The sequence below is a fragment of the Mesoplodon mirus genome (genome assembly GCF_964341445.2).
Source record: "Mesoplodon mirus genome assembly, chromosome: 13".
In the NCBI taxonomy this organism is placed as follows: domain Eukaryota; kingdom Metazoa; phylum Chordata; class Mammalia; order Artiodactyla; family Ziphiidae; genus Mesoplodon; species Mesoplodon mirus.
In genome coordinates, this window is record NC_138989.1 from 51,386,812 (window position 1) to 51,408,843 (window position 22,032).

At 43.8% G+C, this 22,032-nt stretch overlaps 1 protein-coding gene across 6 annotated transcripts in view; it reads left to right on the forward strand.

The window, feature by feature from the left end:
• FHOD3 (formin homology 2 domain containing 3) overlaps window positions 1–22,032 on the forward strand; it is a 495,977-nt gene that overhangs the window by 317,935 nt on the left and 156,010 nt on the right. For all 6 annotated transcript variants that reach the window (XM_082640045.1, XM_082640046.1, XM_082640047.1 and 3 more), the window contains exon 10: window positions 1,936–2,174. In XM_082640045.1, coding sequence (XP_082496171.1) covers window positions 1,936–2,174 — 239 coding nt within the window. The remainder of the gene's footprint in view (window positions 1–1,935; window positions 2,175–22,032) is intronic.

Below are 22,032 nucleotides of genomic sequence, written 5' to 3' on the forward strand. Positions count from 1 at the left end.
GAGATGATAAAAGTGGTTAACCAAATACGTAACTTCTTTCTTAGTTCTTGCAGTTATACCGCAGACCCCCCTGCGCCGCCCCCAGACTTTCCAGTGAGATTTTGTAACAGTAGAGCTTGTTCTGAACTCTTATCAATTCTTACCTCAAGCATCCCCAAATTATGTCTGACTTGTAAATTCTAAGGGAACAGAATAGTCAAAATATTATTAAATTGTCTTCATCTATCTGGGAGTTTGTTATAGAATGTATCTGGCACATAGATAGAAGAGTTTTCACTAAATCAGTCTCACCCAAAAGCTAGAACTGGAGGAAACTGGAGATGGAGCAGATCAAGGGAGGCTGCACTCCTGAGAAACAGGCCATCCTCGTGAACAGGATGAGAGTGGCCAATCTGGCCCTGACTAAGCCAAGCTCACCTTGCTATGTGAACACAGTTGGTTGGCATCAATGCTTTGGACAGAGGAGACCACTGATTTTGCAGTGGCCAGGTTTTCTGTAGACAGGTGATGTCAAAGCCAAATAGCATGGTTAGCCATCTGGGTCTTTATATTACTTCTCCATTCTCTCACTTGTCAGGACCACATTGTGAAACGTGACTAAGAGCACACACAAGCCTGGAAAATATGCACCTTTGGGGATGGGGGACCATGTGGGTCCTTGGGTGCCAAATCAGAGAGACTGCTGGACTTGCTTTGGCCTGGCCCATCTGGTGTGTGAGGTGGCCTGACCTGCCAGTTCTGTGTGATGGAGGAATTTGTGGGCATCCTAGGCCCCTTCATCTGAGGGCCTATGTTGGGGAAGAATGGTCATATTAATTGAGTACTGGCCACAGGGAAAGCCCTACCCTAGCTGCTTTACATATGTTAGATAAGTTTTCTTACCACAAACCTGAAAATGCAATCCTCTTAGCCTCATCTGCCGAGAGAGAGGCTCTCGGGCAAGCAATTTGCTGCAGGTCACCCTTGGTCCACTAGTGGCACAGGCAGCCACACAGAGGTCTAGTCAGCGATAACTTGTGCTCGTCTGACCGTGTAGTTGAGAAGGTAGGCATAAAAATAATTAAAGAAGCTGGAGCTACAGATAGGTGTAACCCATGGTTGAGAAGAGTGAGCTCCAATAAAGAGGAGCGTATGCATAGAGATGGTGGGTGTTAATGTGAGCTGACAGGGCCATAGAGTAGGATCCAGGATAGAGGAGATTAGGAGAGGGCCGAGCTGGGCCTTTGGACAGGGTACCACCCAACTAGGATCAGGGCTCCTAGTGTAAGTGCTTTTAAGAGGAAATTTTTTAAAAAAACGGAATTCTAGAGGTCCAGTGTATTTCTGGTCTATATTTTTGTGACCGCAAGCTCAAGCAGGCTCCTGAGACCAGGCTGCAAAGGGTTTCCTGAGAGCCGCGGTGCGCAGGGATCTAAAGTCAGGCCTCTGAAAAGACCTGCAGGTGAGGCCGTTCGGCTCACCTAGTTTGGGGCTCCCGCCTTTCTCCTTGCTGTGCTCTTCTGAACAGCTGGGAAGGCGAGCTCCGAAACTGTCAGGAACTCCGGGGCTTCCTGCTGCCCCTGGGCTTCAGGAGAGACCCCGCCTCCTGGACCAGGGAAGAGCAAAGGCAGTGGGGGCGGGGCGGTGGGGGCGCACGAGAGATGACCTCGGAAAGGGCAGTGCTGGGCCGCAGGGTGAAGCGCCCATCTAATTACAAAACATTTCTCAGGTCTTCTCGTGACATCAGTTGACCTTTTTGTATCCGTTTGGGAAAATCACACAGTGGCCAGCATCTTTTGGTTTGCAGGCGGCGCTTTAGGATGCGTGTGGTTGTGATGACCTTGCGGAGAAGCCGCAGCCACAGGATGGGAAGAGACGGCGTATTGTCCTCATTGGGGCGGGACTGTGAAAGGCTGTCAGGTCTGAGCTCACGCTGGGCGCTCTCTGCTTTTCCAGGTGGCACTCAGGCTCGAGGATGGCGACGAGACGGCTGAACCACCCCCCAGCGGGTGCCGGGACCGGAGGAGGGCCAGCGTGTGTTCCGGCACGGGCGGCGAGCACCAGGGCCTGGACCGCAGGCGGAGCCGCAGGCACTCGGTGCAGAGCATCAAGAGTCCTCTGTCGCCTCCGCCCAGCCCCTGCTCCCCATCGGCTCCCGACTTCAAGGCCAGTCAAGTGCGTGATCTCCGTGAAAAGTAAGTATTAACCCAGCCGCGGAGAGGGGTGCAAGGATGCCGGAAAGAGGGAGGGAGGCCACACCCCCACCGGTGCCCTTGACCATCCCCGCCTCTCCTGCTCCCTGCCTCTTCTCTACCATTAAACCATCCTCCCTAATTCCCCCGGAACTTCCCAGGGCGAGGTGGCCCTGGTGACACGCGTAGACTTGGTCTTACTAACGCCGTGAACTCATCTTCACCCACTTGTGTTTTCATATTATTTAGCATCTCAGTTAATATCTGTGTAGAAATGCTGTGCTTTATCAACTAGAAAAGAATTCAAAACACAAAACTTTGGCCTAGAAATAAATGGTATGCCACCACACGAATGTGAGATCAATAGAGTCCGAGGTACCCATGACAATACGTGGTTGAGGTTGAGTTAAATAGAACAAATATGTGCTTTCATATAACTTCAGTAAATACTGGTGCCATCAACCATTCAGTCAGTCATGCAGCATACTTTTTTATTAAGTGTCTGTTATAGGCCAGGACTGTTTGCAACCGTGAAGACATATAAATAGAAAAGGTATGATCTCCATTCCTGTGAACCTCCCATCTGGGCAGGGAGAATGTAAGAATGAAGACAAATACATAAGAAATGAAGAATAAGAATGAAGAAAGTAAGAATGAAGACAAGGACATAAAAAGAAATAGATTGACAATCCCATGAGAAATTATGTATGTCCAAAATATAAAATTTGACAAAATCTATAGGAGCTCAGAAGTGGTTCCATAAAACAGAGGTGCAGCAAAAGGATGACCATGCTGCTCTGGGGTCTGGGTCCAGTTATATCTTCCCAAATGGATGCTCTCAGTTCACTAGGATGGTGGGACTCTGTGGACCAGTCCATGCCAGCCAACTCCACTGAGGCTCACAGATACACTGGTTGCCAGTGCACCTCTTCCTGCTGCTGGCGGAAACCCTGCTCACATCACTTGACTGAAGCATTTTCCCCCCGTCATGGAGATCCACCTGGGAGCCAAATGTAGGTCAGGAGGCTGCTTGGTGTAGAAGAATATAACTCAGAATAAGTGGTATGACCTTAAGATAGTGAGGTCTGTCACTATCCACATATGTCCCTTCCTCTCTATCCCTAAGGGGACACCCACCCCACCCCCACCACTACCAAGAAGTGACTTGAGCAGTCTGGTACTCATGGGATCACTGGAACATGAACCGGTCCAGGCCTTTGGGTGCCCCCTATTACAGAAGGAGAAGGAGGACATCGGTCTGCGAGTGATGTGCAAGGCCTGGTCCGTGTTGACACCCTTCTTCATCACCTAGCCTTCCATCTACAGGTTTTTCTGTCTCTAAGAGTCTGTGTATAGCAATCTCTATTTTAGTGAAAAGAAGACCAAAACTTCTGAACGGACTGAGGAATGAGAACCTCTACTATGAACATTGTACTTTGTCATCTAAGATCTTCAAGAAATGCAGGCAGTGCTCAGAGGGCCCTGGAAGCTCTCTGTAGTGCTGCTCCTGGCTAATAGCTTGAGAAATTAACATGGAGAGAGTTGAGGAAAGTGTACACAGTGGGCTGAAAAATTGGTTTAAAACCACCAAAGAGGCTGAAGGTAGGAGTTAGGAGGCCTTGTTGGCAGCATTTGGTGTTCTTTTGCTCTGTCTGACTTGTGTCATGTTTGTTTCTGTTCTGTTTCTTGTTTTTACACTTTTCAAAGGTCTCTGTGTTGTGAGTTCAGGTGAGCACACCTTGTGATATGTTGGCAAAGGTAACAGCAGTGGAGTGGACCATCCTAGGCACAGTTTTGAGGCTCTGGGCTTGGTGGGATCTGGAACGGGAGGCCACAGATGCTTCTCTGAATGTTTCCACTTCAGTGTTTTCAAATAGGACTGATTTTTCATTTTAATGAAATTATTACTTTAATGTAAAGTTCATAGTATTTGTTTAAGAAAAATACACTTTCCAGCTTACCAAGAAAGGTAAAGGTTTTCAGATTGATGATGATGAAGTGGCTTCATCCATGAAGCCTGTTGGAGGGATTTTGCCCTGTGGCCCCAAAATGACACAGTAATTTGGGCAGAAGTGGGAGTAGGATAGAGGGAAAGTGTGACGATAAGCAAATTGGGAAGCAGTCCCTGCATGCATAGCTTAGTCACCTGCTCAGCATCTGTGCCTCAAAACATTACCTTAGAATCAAGAAGTTCATTGTGCTCTATTCCCCGTAGACCTTGAAAGACACAGACGCATGCCTGTCCTAGATTACTCTTCATCTGTGTGAACGTTCCGGCCCTGCTTACTGCTAACTTGTAGCAACATGCCTGCATACGTCACATATGGAGAATTTTAGGCTGAATTGTATTACTCTGTGTCCCAACTAATGCCAATACTTTTGAAAAGAAGGTAGAGCTATGTTACAGGTTAGAGATTCATGTTGTCCTAAACTGTATATGGCACTCTCCACTCAGATGGTTCTTCTCTGTCACTTGAATTGGATTCTCATGGTGATCCTCTGTAGGATCCAGGCAGGGACAAGTATCATTATCCTCACATTACAGATGAGAAAACATCAGGGGCTTGGTGCCTTGTGATGAATCTCAGGACTAGGGAGCTAAGCCCTGGGGTAAATCTAAGTCTTTGGCCTTTGCTGCTCAATGTCCGAATCGTATAGAACCACTTGCCACCCTACTTCCTAAACATAGTCATTGAGTGAGATTTGTACTTCTGACTTTTTAGACGGGGAATTTGTTTACATACCATATATGTGTACTTTTATTCAGGTTAATATAAAAATCAAAGAGAGTCGAACAGGAGAAAATCCCCAAGTCTTCTTACAGACTTAGGCCTGCTAGGCTATGTGCTTTAATAAGGACGAGTAAGCCTCAGAACTCACATTGCTCTGCTTAGGTTTCTGAAGAAATAGAAGTCCACAGTGAGCATTTACCAAGTAAGGTATGAGTTTATTGGGCATCTGCCACCTAAAAGTACCCCTTGTGACTATGTGTGCCATAGTGAGTTTCATCTTTGCAATTAAATTTACAGATCTGATTGGAAGAAAAATGTTGGTGCTTTCATTTTTTTACCAAGAAAGTTATTTTTAGCATCTAATCATCAAAAGAGCCAGGGTCTCTGGTTTAAATTGTAATAGTATATAATGTTAGGACTAAAAAGTCTTCAGGGTTGTCAAGCCCAGACCAGAAGCCTTTCTGTGTACTCAGCCTCGGACATTCTTCTCCCTGAGGCACCCCATTCTATCCTTGAACTTTTTGGCTTGTTAGTAAAGTCACCTGGTCTAAATTTACTCCATGATGTGGTAGCTCTGTTGGTACTTAGCATTTCACTATATGGATAGAATTTCCCTATAATGTTTCCCTATTCATCCTGGTTCTTACCTCTGTCAACACACACTGGGTCTTCTTCCTGCTCTGTATATCCATCTTTCTGACAATGAACTTGGCATGGGACTTAATATATAAAGTCTAATTTCATCCTGTTGATTCCCACACAACATTCTAACCCGTAGAGGTAATTTTGAACTTCATTTAATCATTCATGTTAGCAGTTGTGCCATCCAGCTTTCAGTCATGTGTATATTTTAATACACATGGAAGAGTGACCTGGCGGGTACTGGATGGTGACAACAGCTTGGAAGTAGATGGTACAGATGACTCCCACATTCCTCCAAGTCAAGGGTTGGAAATATTCTCTGTCAAGGGCCAGGTCATAAATATGTTAAGCTTTGCAGCCCAGACAGTCTTTGTTGCAACTATGGCTGCTTTTATGCTTTTTTTGTAACATAGCAGCCATAGAAAACAGGTAAGAGAATGAGTGTGGCTGCCTTCCACTGAGACTTTATTTATGGACACTGAGATTTGAGTTTTACATGTCATGAAATATTCTTTAGATTTTTCCCCCAACCATTAAAAAAATGTGAAAATCATTCTTAGCTGACAGACTGTATCAAAACAGGTGGTGGGCCACATTTGGCCCACAGGCTTGCCAACCCATATTCTAAGGGGCTGTGTTTCTAGAGGGAAGTTGCAGGGGAAGTGGTGTGGAGTTGGCAAAGAGGAGTATGTGGGTAAGAGAGAAGAAACCGTCATGCCATATGAGAAGTCTGTTAGGGAACAGCATCCTTAAGTCCAGGGTTAGAGTAAAGAATATTCCATGAAGGTGTGGAGGCTGTTTGCCGATGGCTGCTCATGCGTTCCCAGTGGGAGGCTGAGGGGGTTGCAGAGGGTGGAGAAGAGTCAGACAGACTAGGGGGACATACAGAGCCAGTGTGGGGGAGGGCATGTGGCACTGAGCCCGGAAAAGGATGTGCTGCTCAGGGATGTAGAGGCAGGCTGGGACCAGTCTCAGTGGCCCCGAAAGGCAGTGGTCTTCAACCGGAAGTGATTTTGTCCCTAGGGGACACTGAGCAATGCCTTGGTACTTTTTGGGTTATCATAGCTGGGGTGGGGAGTGCTGTTGGCATCGGTGGGTGAGTCTAGGGATGCTGCTAAACATTCTACAGTGCAAGGACAGCCTCCCACAGTGAAGAATTATCTGTTACAAAATGTCAACCCTGCCTTAGGGGAAGGCACGTAATTGGTTGTGATTTTCACCTCCTTGGGACGATGCTGAGGCAGGGAGTCTTTTGACTGTTGGAAGCAGGGTAGCTTTCTTGAACTTTGTGGACCTATCTTAAATGCTCATCATGTGCGTGCGTCAAAACTGACTTTTTTTTTTCAGAGAATATAATTCTTAAATTTGGGGGCTACTGTACAGATAGTACAGTTGAGTCCCTTTTCTGTTTTGGTTTGGTTTGGTTTTAACTCCATTTAGCAAAGTTTTCTACTTCACATTCCCAGGGAATATGCTGAGCCCTCTTTGAGAACCAAAAGTTTGACTAAATCTCATGATTTTCTCAGTAGCTGAAATGCCCAGCATATCCAATTCTAATCAGCTTCACACCTATCACATTCCAAAAATATTGACGTAGTGGAATGTGACACCAGCATACAACAAAATGGCAAGACAGGAAAATGATGATATGACAGAAGGTGTGGTCTTCTGCAGCCAGACTCGGGAACCTGGTTGGAGGAAGAGGAATACAGGGGACAAGCTCACTAGAGCCACCTCTGTCCACGCAGTGTTCACAGGTGTTTAGGTGGAGTTGAGAACTCAGCTTGAGGAGGAGAGGTGGATGCCCTCCTCTCGGCTGATGGTGCCATCAGCTGAGGGTCAAGAAGTGAAAAAGTTAAATTCAAGATCTGCGATTTTGTCCATGGAGGTTAGATTAGGGGTAAAAATAAGGAAAAAAAGCCTTAATGTTTGTTGTACAAAACTACTCGTTCTAATACATTGAAAGTGATCAGGGAGTAAACAGACTGACCAGGAGTCAAGGGTTGTGGCCAGGCCTGGAGCTTGCAGTTGGGAAGGACTGGATGCAGCAGTTTGACCTACAGACATGCCTGACCCTCCAGCAGCACAGAGAGGTTGTGGCCTGGCCCCCTTGGTCCTGGAGAAGGGGAGACCAGGAGGGACCATGCCCACGTGGGCTACAGGCCACGGGTACTGACCAGGGGTAGGTAGCCCACCCATGCTGCAGCGAGGAGCCTGGCAGGGTGTGGTGTGGGGACAGACTGTGGACACCAGCAGCAGAAACTCAGTCCACACCTGCTGGCCGAGAACCGGTCCTGGATCCTAGGAGCGGAGGAGCGCTCAGTCTGCACACATTCTCACCAGCATGGAATGTGGAATCACTGCTGTACAGGACGTAGAATGGAGGTGTTTGGCTCTGCCACTGCTAGCCCTGTATCCATTTAGACATGGCCCCTGGCACAGAGTGAGAACAGAATAAAGAGCAGCTCTTTTATGTTTTCAAGTAATGTACTGAGTGCTTAATTATCTGCCAGGCATTATGCTAAGAACTTTAGTGTACTACGCTTTTCACTGTTACCCTATGAGGTATACGTACTGTTATTATCTCTATGTGACAGAAAGAAAAACTGAGGCACAGAACATTGAAGTAACCTGTCCAGAGTCCCACAGCTAATCTATGTGGAGTTGGTTTTAGAGTTCAGGTGGTCTGGATCCGGAGTCTCGGCCCTTCACCATTTTATTAAAGTACCCTTTTTATCCCCCTGTGATTCTGTAGAAATAAAACATATCTACTGGGTCCTTGGCAATTAGTAAGCGATTATCAAATGCATGTTGCCCTTCTTCTATATTATTAGTTCTAGTTTTTTGTCAGTACATTAAAAAATTACTATAATACCTTATTTACTACAATAAAAAATTACTACAATACAGACGATGGTGGACTGGTGTCCCAAAGAGCCATGTTACCTGAATTAGAATTCAGACTTCTTTTATACTAAAAGGGGACGGAGTATGACTGGTTGCTGCAAACTTCTTGGTGCCGGCCAGACAGAGGGGATGTGATAATCTTTTGTCCTTGCAGCTGTCCACGTAGGTCTGGTCACGATGTTGCTGGAAACCTCCAACAAGACAAACGTCATTCTCTGTTGTGCAACTTTTTATGTCTATGTGTTTGACAAGTGTTTTACCTTTAAAGGTGAAGCCTGGGCGGCAGAGCTTTGAGAATGGGCTACCACATATATTTCAGGCTATAGACAACATTCTTTTATAAAGGCACAGAGCCAGCAAGGCTAAGCACAGGGCACAGAGGTGAGAGCTAAAGGACTAGATCCAATACGGAGTCAGGTTTGTTCTTCTCTGTTACAGTAGGGGTTGTATCATTGGTGTTAACCTACAGAATTTACGACTCAGGTGACCTCAGTCCTGGCTCCTGGGGAAGGTTGGGCCAAGTGCAGAACAGGAGCAGCCACAGGTTGTTGAGGGCACAGGCATGGCCTTTCCAGCTACAGTTCCCACTTCCTCCCCAGGCTTGGCCTCGGTCTCCTCCACTGTAAACTCAGGGCGCTGATGCTGCTTTAACAGAGTGGCAGGGGAGTCAAGAGAGGCAGCGCAAATGTGGGCTTAGCTCAGTGTTGTTACTGTAGTAGCTCCATGCCCTGGAGCTTTCCCGGATATTGTGCTATTAAAGAAGGTAATCGTTAAATAAACATGAACGTGAACTGGCGAGAAGATTCTGTGCACTGGCATAACCATGCTAGAGGATTTCACCACAACTAGATTAACAACCACGGGTACCGTGAGTGGCAAGTAGCTACTTGGGAAGATTGATCTGACGGTAATGGTTCGTTACCAGTGGGATTCACCAGCAAGGGATGTGACCTCCTCAGGTAGGTATGATTAGAATACAGCCAGTGATTCAGATTTACCAGTTAATGGCCCGAAGCCCTTCGTGGTTTCCTGAGTATTGAACAGCAAAGGGAGGATAGGAGGGGAGATGGCTGGGGGGTGGGAGGCTGAGCAGAGGGCTGTGAACTTGGAACTGAGAGCACCTGCTCCAAGAAAGGACAGAAGCAAAAGGTAGGAGGAAGAGGTCACTTTGCAAAAGCTCCTTCTGATTTCTGGCGCAGGGCTTCTGGTTTCTCAAAAGGTTCACTGTGATCAGATTGCAGATTTCTTTGGGGGTTTGGACTTTGCTGAATTGAATTTGGGGGATTTTTCTAGATTCTGAAGAAAATGGCAAAACTCTAAAACTGAACAGAGCTACTGATGAATTTTAAGTGAAGAAGTGAGATCGGGGTGGTATTTCAGCAAGACCCCTGTGGGAACAGCACAGAGAGTGCGTGGGAGGAGAGCAGACAGCAAACAGGGAGCCTGGTGAGGCCTGGGCCACAGTCTGGAGAGAGGTGGAAAGGCCTGACAGGCAGTGGAAGGGAGAATGGCAGGCAGGAGAAGGTGATGAGATACAGGATGGACATCATTTGTGGGATGGTGACTGGACTGTATGGTGAGAAAGAGGAAGGAGTCTGGGGTGATCCCTAGGCAACCACTAACAGGGTCATGGGATGGCTGTCAGGCCACTGAGTAAGCTGTGGGCATTTTCAGTTTGAGATATCTGGGTCACAGGTAGAACGTCCCATAAGCAGTTGGATAGGCACCTCTGGAACTCTTAGCTTGGGCTTAGATGCCATAACCCAGGGAAAACAAACCAAGTGAGTAGAGAAGTGAGTGGATAAAGTGTAGAATTGTCATGAAATTCTGAAACTGAGAAGTTCACTCACTTCCCAAGTCAATGAGCCTTGATATTGGTTGTCTTCAAGTGTGAATGCTTCTCAAGCTGGAGTGCCCTCACTTGGTGTGATGTTGCAGGAAGAGACAGCCCTTTACTGTGGGAGTGGTGAACACACGGAAAGGTTTTTGTTTCTAGTTACATCTTTGACTTGCTTTGGGTATTTTCTTTCAGTGTCAAGCCTGCTTGCCCATGACCTTGCAGACTCTCCATTTTCTGTAATACACATCTTCCCATCCATGTCCTGACTGTTCACAGCCCTTTCTGGTAGAGCTGATTTTGTTGGCAGTTCATGCAGGTATGGGTGTGGGTGGTCCCTGGAGAGCAAGCATCTCTCTCTTTATATCCCTGGCAATTCCAGGATCCCTTTGGAAATGGAGCAGGGGCTTTCTAATGATTACTAAACTGAGTCGATTAAATCCAATCATGGAAGGAAGAATGAGACTGTCTCTTTTCCAAGAGTCTGTGGAAGGAGCCTGGTAGTAACTCTTCAGTGATGAAGGTTGAACTAGCAGGGAAATAAAACCCTGAAAATGTAGGCTGAGGAGGTCAAATCTGACATGGCAAAAAAGGTGTTTATAGTGGACCAAGGTGATGCTGGGGAAGCATTTTGCAAGGGACCCCTTTGGAATAGGCTTTGGAAATTGACGAGGAGAGACCCAAAGAAAGAGAGACCTGGCCTAATGTCATTCTTGTCTCACACATGTGTTCAGCGAGCTGACAGTGATCACAGAAGCATCATACTCTTGTAGAAAAAACATTGATTTCTGAGGGAGGTAATGTTGATGTCTCAGAGACTGATGAGGATTAACATGGGCTATAGTTGTGGTCCAAGTTTGTCTATATCAAGGCATCATTGATTCTCCTCGTGGTGGAATGGGGCCTCGGTGAGACGGGCAAGGGGTGAGAACTGGTAGACTCCCTATACATTTGAATACATGAAAAGAATCTGAAAGAAGGAAAGATTCACAGCTTCTTCCAGTCCTTAAAGAGAAGAGGCATGTATTTCCAGCCACAAAGAAATGATCATAGTAGAGGTAGCAGAGCATCATGGTCAGGAGCTTAGATGCTAAGGTTGGACTACCTGGGTTCAGATCCCGGCTTCTAGCTCTGTGACTCTGGGCAAGCTCCTTAACCTCTCTGTGCCTCAGCTCCTCAGCTGTGAATGGGGTAGTAATAGTACCATTTCAGCAGTTCCTGCGAGGAGTTAAGGGGTGAACCCTGTAAAGTGCTTTGCGTGGGAGCACCCGTCAGAGAGTTTGTTAAATAACTAGAATAAATGAGTCACTGCAGCCTCACCCCCAACCCCCCCAGCCCAGTGAGAGTCTGATTTCCCTGGAGAGAAACAGAAGGCAGAGCCAAGCCAAGTAGAGGGAAGCCTCCCCCTTGCCCTGGGAGAGTGGCCTGCAGAACAGGGAAGCCTGGGCACATGTGGGACGGGTATCTGCAGCCTAAGTGCCGTTTGAACATCCTGATAGAGCGTGCTTCCCCAAGACACAATAACTCAGTGAGGAATCAGAGACAATTATATCACACTTCAGGACTACTCCATTACAGTAATCACGTTTGCCTCCAGAGAAATTATTTTAATTCCTAAGGTTTGTTTGTTTTTCTTTTTCCCAGTCATGCAGTTCTGGTTTTATAAACATGAGTTTAAACATTGACAGGAGATGAGCCCCCATGAAGAAGTGGCCAGTCGGGAGCTGCTGCGTGCAGGCCTTGGTCTCCTAGAGGCCTTGGGACAGAACAGGGCGAGCGGGTGGAGGGTATCAGGGCTTCATGCCCGTGGCAGGCCTTCCGAAGTGAAACAAATACTTACTGGACTTGGGAAGATATTTTTCTTTCTTTATCTATATTTTTTTCACTTATAACAAGCTTTACAAAATTGACTTTGAGTTAGAAGAGTAAATAATTTTGATCGTGAAAAGAGGAAAAAATCATGAAGCAGAGAAGAAGTGCTTTGGGACTTCCTTGGTGGTGCAGTGGTTAAGAATCCACCTGCCAATGCAGGGGACACGGGTTCAAGCCCTGGTCTGGGAAGATCTCACATGCCGCAGAGCAGCTAAGCCCGTGCACCACAACTACTAAGCCTGCACTCTAGAGCCCGTGAGCCACAACTACTGAGCCCGCACACCACAACTACTGAAGCCCATGCACCTAGGACCCGTGCTCTGCAACAAGAGAAGCCACCCAATGAGAAGCCTGTGCACTGCAATGAAGAGCAGCCCCCAGCTCACCACAACTAGAGAAAGCCCACGTGCAACAATGAAGAGCAAGGCAGCCAAAAATAAATAAAATAAAATAAATTTATTAAAAAAAAGAAAAAGTAACTTTACGGTTGTTAAAACGTGGCTGGGACTTGGGTCCACATCCATAATAGTTCACGCCCACAAGTAAACGAGCAAGCCACCAATTCTCTATAAGAGAAACCCCAACACTGAGTATATTATTTCACAGTAACTATACAGGGATAGACTTCTTAGTCAGTCCTGACATTTTATGAACTTTGATGTTATGATTACTGCCCTGAGTTTGTTGAGCCAGGAATAGTAGCTTATGAGCCAAAGGAGAACAAAATGATATTCATTCATTCCTTCATTATTCACCAGCTTGTATTTTCCTGTACCTGCCAGATTTTCGGTTCTGAGGATACAGTGGTAAGCATGACCCTTATGACTCTTCCAGCCTCATAAGACAGTGTGCACATAAATATTGTAGCAAGTAAATGTGTGTAGCTTTGGAAGAGGGCTTTTGAAGGCTGCAAACAGGGCTGTGTGCAGGTAGCAGGGATGTAAGGATATGCACTTGACAATAATGTGCAGTTCACATGTGCAGAGATTGTCATTACAGCGTCACTTGTAACAGCAACTTGGGGAGTGGCTAGATAAGGAAAACATGGCATAGCCACATGATGGGATGCAACTAGCAATTGTAAGAAATGCGTCACACCAGAAGGACCAACATACTTGCCACATTAATTGCTGTATTAAAAGGACTGTAGAGGGCTTCCCTGGTGGTGCAGTGGTTGAGAGTCTGCCTGCCGATGCAGGGGACACGGGTTCGTGCCCCGGTCCGGGAGGATCCCACATGCCGCGGAGCGGCTGGACCCGTGAGCCATGGCCGCTGAGCCTGCGCGTCCAGAGCCTGTGCTCCGCAATGGGAGAGGCCACAGCAGTGAGAGGCCCGCGTACCGAAAAAAAAAAAAAAAAAGAAACACTGTAGAATAATATATGTTAAAACTTTCTTTTTTAATCTGGAAATTTACCCACCGAATTTATAACTGTGGTTACCTCTGGTCAAAGGGGACTTAATTTTTATCAGTAATATTATACTTTTTCAAAGGGAGTATGAATTCTTATAATTAAATATTAATTTAAAAGATTTTTTTAGCAAAAAGGATAGTGGGATGGGGCAGTGTGGGGGTGGGGGGTCCAAAAACCCTCCTCAGGCATTTGGACTGAGTCCTGAAGGATGATTGATGGTGGTGTGTCAAAGTCCAAAGCATGTGAAAAGGCAATTCGAGTTCTAGAATCAAACTGAGTCATGAGTTTGAAAGATGGACCTACACACAAAACTCGGAAATGGGGTTGGCTTCCTCGTGGTGGTTACATTTGATAGCTGCCTCTTAAAGAGACACATATCATGTCTCTTCCTAACTTGGAGTCTTTCATTCTTTAGTATCATTGCCTTCCTGTTTGTGAAAACATGAAACAGAATGTGTGTAAGAAGTTCTGTTATTCAAAACATTTAAAAGTGAGCTTAGCTAGACAGCACACTATTTGACTAATAGTTGTACAACTTCTGGAGATGAGAGAACTTGTCTGATGTCCATCCAATTTCATTTCGTCAGCTATCATAGACTGCCAGAGATGAAGGCTCCTGTTCTGCTGTTCCACTTTATTTTATGGGTGACATAAGAGAGCCTCTGGGTCTCAGGATGGAGCCAAGCCAGACGCAGGCAGGGCTGCTTTCACCTCTGGAGGCTGCCATCTTGAAACCTCAGCCGGGGTCTGTGCTTGGCGTCCCTGCTGTTTCCAAAAGATCACAGAGAATTCCAGTCTACCTTCATCTTAGTTTCTCTTCTGCTCTCTCAGGCCTCTAAGAGACACTTAAGGCAATTAGGTAGTATCTCTGGCTTGGAATAAAGTCTTTTTTAAACATAAAATCAAAATACCCACAAAAGAAAGTAGTGAGACACCTCATAGTCCGCAGTTATCACTGGATTGATTTGTTTTACTCCTAAATAAACCTGCAACCAGGCTACTAATTGTGTTTTTTTTTCCTATTGGTTTTAGGCTATGCAGACTGGAATTCCATTATATTAAACTGCTCCATGTTTTCCGCAGAAATAATGTGCTGGATCCATTAGTATTTTATTCTAAAACAAAATAGCAAAATAATGGCTCGTGCATTAAGGTTCTGGCCAGTTGTCCAGTTCCTGGGTATATTCAGTATCCATGGCCTGTAAATATGCTCCTTCTAAACTCTGAGTGTTACAGGGACAATAAATACTTTCCTGTCTAACTTTGGGTTCTCACCATGGAAACATCAGAGCAGCAGCTGGGCTCTCTTAAATGTCCTTTCATTCTCTTAGTAGCTGGCAAAAATCTTTTGAGAGAAGCTTCTTCTTCTTCTTTTTTTTCTTTTTTTTTTTTTGGTGGATAACCAAACTATTTTTGAATGAAATCACTGCTTCAGTTGGTCAGATATACGTCTTAACTGATTAAGATAACTAATTGGAAATTTTCAAATCTCTTCTTGGGGCCTTGGTAACCTAGAAACAGCCTTGAAGTGAGCAGAAAGTATGAGTCACTGGGAGGCTTAGTTCAAACTCCAGTTGAAGCGAACTCTCTCACAGAGGGATGCAGTGTTTGCTCCGTCTGAGGGATACAGATGGAGCCCAAGGGGGCACTTGGTCTGACAGAAATTTAACACACTATTTCTTCTGTTTATTTGTTTTTGTGTTTGTGTTTGTTTGTTTAAATTGTAAATTTAAAAATTTTTTTATTGTGGTAAAATATACATAACATAAAGTTTACCGTTTTAACCATTTTTAATTGTACAATTTAGTGGCATTCATTACATTCACAGTAACACTATTTCTATGACATTTTTTTCATCTAATTATAGTATGTCATATGCATTTTACAGAACTAAATGGGGCATTTAAAATGCCTGCATCTTATCTAAACCTTAATACAGAGCTTACTAACTAGTTGCCACAAATGGGTCACACCTGTGTCAAGACAATGATTTTTCCCCCCACCCCCCCACCTCCGGGCAACCAGGCAGGTCTGGGGTGACTGGGGCACTGGGAGGGTCTCCTGTCCGTTACTCTGGTGGGCTGTGCAGATGTTCTTGTCTATGCCCTGTGCAGGGAAGACTGAGAAGCACCATCCAGGGTGCTGTTGCTTAGAAGGAAATGTGCGGTGACAGTGGAGCAAGGAAACCAGTTTAGATTCTGCTTCGGGTTCATGACGTCGCCAGTTCTTACTGGCAGGTTGTGTGATCTTGCCTGCTCTGGACCTCGTCTTTCTTATCTGCAACGTGGGGAGATCTCCAAGGTCATTTTTCCAGTTCTTGCCACTCTGTTGACCATCCATAGCGAGTATCTCCATGCTGAGCACCATGCGAGGTCCACTGGGCCACAGATCTGCAACAGGCAGCAAGTACTTACTGGATGTCCCTGGCGGCTGGGTCCACTAGAGAAACAGAGCAGAAGGAGTAACTCCAGGCAGGGAGAATGGCTCCTTTGAGGACCCCAAGCTGAAATGCCCTTGGTGTTGGGTGGACAGCTCAATAGACTGATTAAGACTAGGGTGGGGGAGTTGCTGAAGGGAGAGAGGGAGATGAAGTTGGCAAGACGATGGGGGTGTTAGCTGAGCAAGTTGGACTTAATCCTAAGGTTAGCGTGTACGTGTTGGAGCAGGAGAGTGTCATGTGTAAAGTCCCATCTTGTCCTCTAGTCAATTCCTGCTTGGCCTTCTGAGTTTTGCCCCAAGAGCACTGTGGAAATTTTTCTCACTTGAGTACTTCCTGGTACAATTAGATTAATGTCTTTCTCCCCTACAGACCTGTAAACATTAAGGGTGAGAACCTCTACTAACCACTGTACCCCTGCATCTTGCACGTAATAAATGCTCAATAAGTAATTGTTGGGTAAATGGAGAGAGAGCCCTTGCCCCATGGTTACACTTCTTCACTTTAAAAAAATGTTTGTATTGTTACTTATTATGGGAAATCTCTATACCTTCTGCTCAATTTTGCTATGAAACTAAAACTGCTCTAAAAAATAAAATCTATTTAAAAAATTCTAATTGTCCAGAATTGAATTAATCATAATCCTTAGTTCATGATACATTGGCATCATTGGTCCATGTGTAGCCCTCTCCTAGTTTATTTATTTTATATAAATATAAATATTATAAACATTAATATTATTAATATTAATTATTAATGTTATATAAATATTAATATAAAGAACATCCATGAGACTATGGTCTAGCTAGAAACCCAGAGCATTACCCTTAACTTAGTATGAGCTTCCAACTTTCACATCTCTGAACCTGGGTAACCAGCACTCTTAAATATTGTTTAGTGTTGTCTTATGGGTTTGTTGTTATTTGTTTTTAGTATTATCAGATATATATATATATATATATATAAATAGTATATTATACAATTTTGCCTCTTTGAGCTTTATAAAAAATATTAGAATATTGTAGTTTCTCTTTGCACTTGTCTTCACTCCACATCATGCTTCCAGTGTTCATCCATATTGTCATGTGATGCTGAAGGTCTTCTGTTTTCTCTGCTTGGAATATACCACAAACTATTTATCCTTTTTCCCATTGGTGAGCATTTGGGTTGTTTCCATTTTTTGGTAATTACAGACAGTACTGCTGAGAATATTCTCAGACTCCTATCCCGGTGCACATGCTTCGGCATCCCTAGAGAGGGTTTCTCAACCTCGGCACTGTTGACATTTTGGACCAAAAGTATTCGGTGCAAATGTTGTTGTGGAGGGCTGCCTCGTGCATTGTAGGATGCAACATCTAAGACTAGATGTCTCCCGACATTGACAAATGTCCTTTAGGGGGCAGAATCACCTGGTTCAGAACCACTGCCCCAGGCTACAGCAATGCCACTTCTAGGTGATGTCAGTCATATTCATGATATGAATGCTTAACTTTATGAGATAGTGCCAATTATCTTGCCAGAGTCATTATGCTAATGCACACTCCTATCAGCAGTATATGAGAGCCAGTTGGTCTAAATGCTCTTCAGTGCTTAGTATTGTCTTCAGACTTCTTAATTTTGCCAAGCAGATAAAAAATGGTATCTCATTGTAGTTCCAACTGAATTCTATTAAACTCTGACTGATTTATATTTAAACTTCAGTTTTAAAATATCATTTCATATAAATGTATTGGCCATGGTTGTGTATTGTGCTCACTTTTATAGTTGTGTTTTTACTGATTTTTAAAATATATTTTTTCATATTCCTGTTTTGAGTTTATGTCTATTAGATGTGTTCAAATGTCTGCTCCAAATGTGTTGCTTAACTCTTCCTCATCCTGATTGCTTTGGTCCTAGAATATACTTTAATACTGTTTTAAATGTTTCTATTGTACATTTAAAACATCTCAGCAACATCCATTTTCCTTCCTGTTTTTTGAAGCCTAAGATACGTGACATCAGCCTGAGACCCAAATTTGAGAAAGTTAATTTGACTTTGAAGGAAACTGTGCCCTGCAGAATTGGTCAGGCGGTGGGCCTGTTGCTTTTCCAACGTGAAGAGGGTGGCCTCCAGTCTGGGACTGTTTGTGGTTAAAAGGAGACTACCTGATGGGTTCAGAACAGGCCTGTGCCCTAGAGTAAGTCCTTATCAATTACAAACAAGCAGAATACTCCTAGAGGTATTTGAAAGCCAGAGGCCAAAGACCCAGAATGCCTTAGAACAAGTATAAACAAAATTAAGTTATACTTTTTTTTTTTTTTTCTTTTGGCGGTATGCGGGCCTCTCACTGTTGTGGCCTCCCCCGTTGCGGAGCACAGGCTCCGGATGCGCAGGCCCAGCGGCCATGGCTCACGGGCCCAGCCGCTCCGCGGCATATGGGATCCTCCCAGACCGGGACACGAACCCGTGTCCCCTGCATCGGCAGGCGGACTCTCAACCACTGCGCCACTAGGGAGGCCCAATTAAGTTATACTTTAAGAGACAATTCAGCTAGGGAAAAAGCAAAATTGTCTGAACTAATTCTTCAGTCTTAAATATTAGCAGCATAAAATATCATTCCATTTGACTAATTCTACTAGGATGAAACTAAATAAAATCAAGCATAGAAAGTCCTGTGCCCTACGAGAGGGTATTTCCTTCTTCATGCATTTGAGTTGTAGGGCAAGGCCAGTGCTTTGACCATGGGACTTCCTGGAAGTAGATTCCCTGAGTGAGTCATTGTGCTGCCTGCCCTTGGTCCTGCTCTGCCACTCATGATAGCAAAGCTATGATATACACAAGTCATCAGAAGATTTATTGCAGGGTCAGAGATGTTGAGCCCAAAGAGGAAACAGGTTGGGATGTTGATCAGAATCACTGTCTTCATACATCTGTAGGACAGCTACATGCAAGAGAGGAGGATCAAAACTACACAGCTTACACAGGTGGAAGTTATAAAGGGGAAAGTGTTACTATCTGCCAGTGATTGGGAATGCTTTGCAGAGTACTATGTCCTCTTCCTTAGTGAATCAAGCAGAGTTCTGAGTATCCATTAGTGGGGGATGGTAGAGTTTTCCTAAGAAGGCTCCAAAGCCAGTGACGATGATGGTGATGATGATGATGAGAGCTAGTAGCTAAAACAAATTGATTTGCTCACTGTATACTTCTCCTTTTCAAAGTGCTTTACATGTTAACCCAGTCCTCCTGGAAGGTAGGTACTGTTGATATCCTAAATTGGGATGAGGAAAGTGGGGCCCAAGGTCACACAGCTGGTAAATTATGGAGCTGGAGTACAACCCAGGCAGTTGGCTCTGAGCCTCTCCAACTCCAGCAGACTTTGCTTCTAAATGACTTTACCACCTGGGAGAACAAATGAAGTCAAGTCATTTTGGAGGATGGGGCTCCCTGTTTTGTGTTAAAGAGGAGAGACCCATTGGTTGGCAGGGTAGAGATCTGTGGGTTCTGGGCAGACCAGAAGTAATAACATTTGCAAATTCCTGATCAAGCTGAGGGAAGGTAGCCTCAGGCTGAAGGTTGAGGGTACAGTTTTTAACTTGACTGCTGTTAGAGCAGAAAAGGACTGCCAACAAAAAGGACTGTGGTGTGTGAGGGTGAGCTGTACCAGGCTCGGAAGGACAGATGAGGTGTGCTCGTTTGTGGCTTGTGGCATTACGGGAGGAATGCTGTCTTCACTGTTCCACTGGCTTCCTTGTTTCTGACAGAAGCACCCCTCAATCCAGGTATGGGGTATATAACCATGGGGTTGTACCAATACTTCTTTCTTCCTTTCCTGCCACATCTAACCAGTAACCAAACTCAGCTAAATCTGTTTTAATTTTTTTCAGATCCATCTCTTTTTCTTTAGCTCCACAGCTGTCACCCTCTCTGCCCTACCTCTTTATGAGGGTGGCATAACCTTTATTCCATAAACTGATCAGCACATTTTAAGAAATAGGAATTATAGATCAATCTCTTTCCAGTATATGTAAAAAATTGTTAATAATATTATAATCAACTATACTTCAATTTAAAAAATTCTTAATATTAACAAATAGAACCCAGGTGTTTATAAAAAGGATAACATGGTATAACAAGGTGGGGTTTATTGATGGTATGCAAGGTTCGTTTAACCCTTTAAAACGCAGTTTTGTAATTCATTGCATTTACAAAAATAAAGGGGAAAATCATATGATTATCTTGATAAATGGAAAGAAAGCATTTGATAGAATTCAGTATTCATATATGGTAAAAACTCTTCACAAACAAGGAAACTTCTTTGATCTGATAAAAATAAAAAATCTGTGGCAAAGCTCATATTTCCTCTTGATATTTGGGACAATGAAAGGATGCTTACTGTCATCACTTCAGTTCAATGTAATATTACAGTTCCCAGCCAGTGTAATAAGGCAAGAAAAAGATAGGCAGAAGAATCGGAGCAAAATAAATACAACCATCGTTACTTACAGACGATATGACTGTCTATATAGGAAATCTAAAGGAATCTATACAAAAAGTATTACGATTAATAAATTTGGAAAAGTTGTTGGATACAAGGTAAATTTACCCCCAAAATCAGTTTTATTTCTATATATCATCAAATAAATAGAAAATTAAATTGGAAATTGATAACATGTACAGTAGCATTAAGATTTATATTTAGAAATAAATTTAACAGAAAATATATAAGACCTCTACTGAAAATTTAAAGCTTTAAAAGAAATGAAAGAATATTGGAATAAGATTAGATCTAAATAAAGGATATACCACAGCCATGGATTGGAAGACTCAATATGTAAAATTGTCAGTTCTTCTAATTTGTGTATAAATTCAATACAATCCCAACTAGCAGTCCAGCTAGATTTTGGTGAAAATTGACAAGCTGATTCAAAAGTTCTATGAAAGTATAAAGGGCAAAGGACTTACTTTGCAATGTCAAGGTGTATCATAAAACTAATAATTAAGATAGTATTCATGCAAAGATTCATGCAGAGTATTCATGCAAGGATAGAAAAATTGACTAATGGTGAGAAAAAGTCCAGAAACCAACAGATATATACTTGATTTATGATAAAGATGATACTAACATGGGGCAAATATGGCCTTTTCACTAAATGGTTCTGGGCCAATTGTATGTCCAAGTGGGGAAAAAATGTATCTTACCCCTATCTCATATGATACACAAAATTAATTATGGACGGACTGCAAATTTAAATGTGAAAGGTTATATAATAAAGCTTTTAGAGGGTCACATAAGAGAATGCTCTTAAGACCTTGGTGTAAGAAAAAAAACAAAAACAAAAAAAAAAAAACAGGACAAAAAAGACACTAACCATCAAAGAAAAAAAGATAAATAGGGCCCCATTAAGCTTAAGAACGTATGTTTATTAAAAGATACCATGAAATGAATGCAAAGGCAACCCACAGGGAAAACATATTTGCAACACTAGAATATGACAAATTACTTGTGTCTAAATTATGTAAAGAATTTCTACAAATAAAAAGCCTTTTTTTGGTTGTTTATTATTTATTTATTTATTTATTTATTTATTTATTTATGGCTTTGTTGCTGCGCGTGGGCTTTCTCTAGTTGTGGCGAGTGGGCGCTACTCTTTGTTGTGATGCTCAGGCTTCTCATTGTGGTAGCTTCTCTTGTTGCAAAGCACAGGCTCTAGGTACTCGGGCTTCCGTAGTTGTGGCTCGCGGGCTCTAGAGCACAGGCTCAGTAGTTGTGGTGCATGGGTTTAGTTGGTCCACGGCACGTGGGATCTTCCTGGACCAGGGATTGAATCTCTGTACCCTGCATTGGCAGGCGGATTCTTAACCACTGCGCCACCAGGGAAGTCCAAGCCTTTTCTTTTTTTTTTTAAAGGCAAAGTACTTACACACTTCAAAAAGAGGATATCTAAACAGACATTAAAAGTATGATAATGTACCCATCTTAATTAGTCATCGGGGAAAGCAAAGTAAAACCACAATGAGACATCATCACACATATTAGATGGC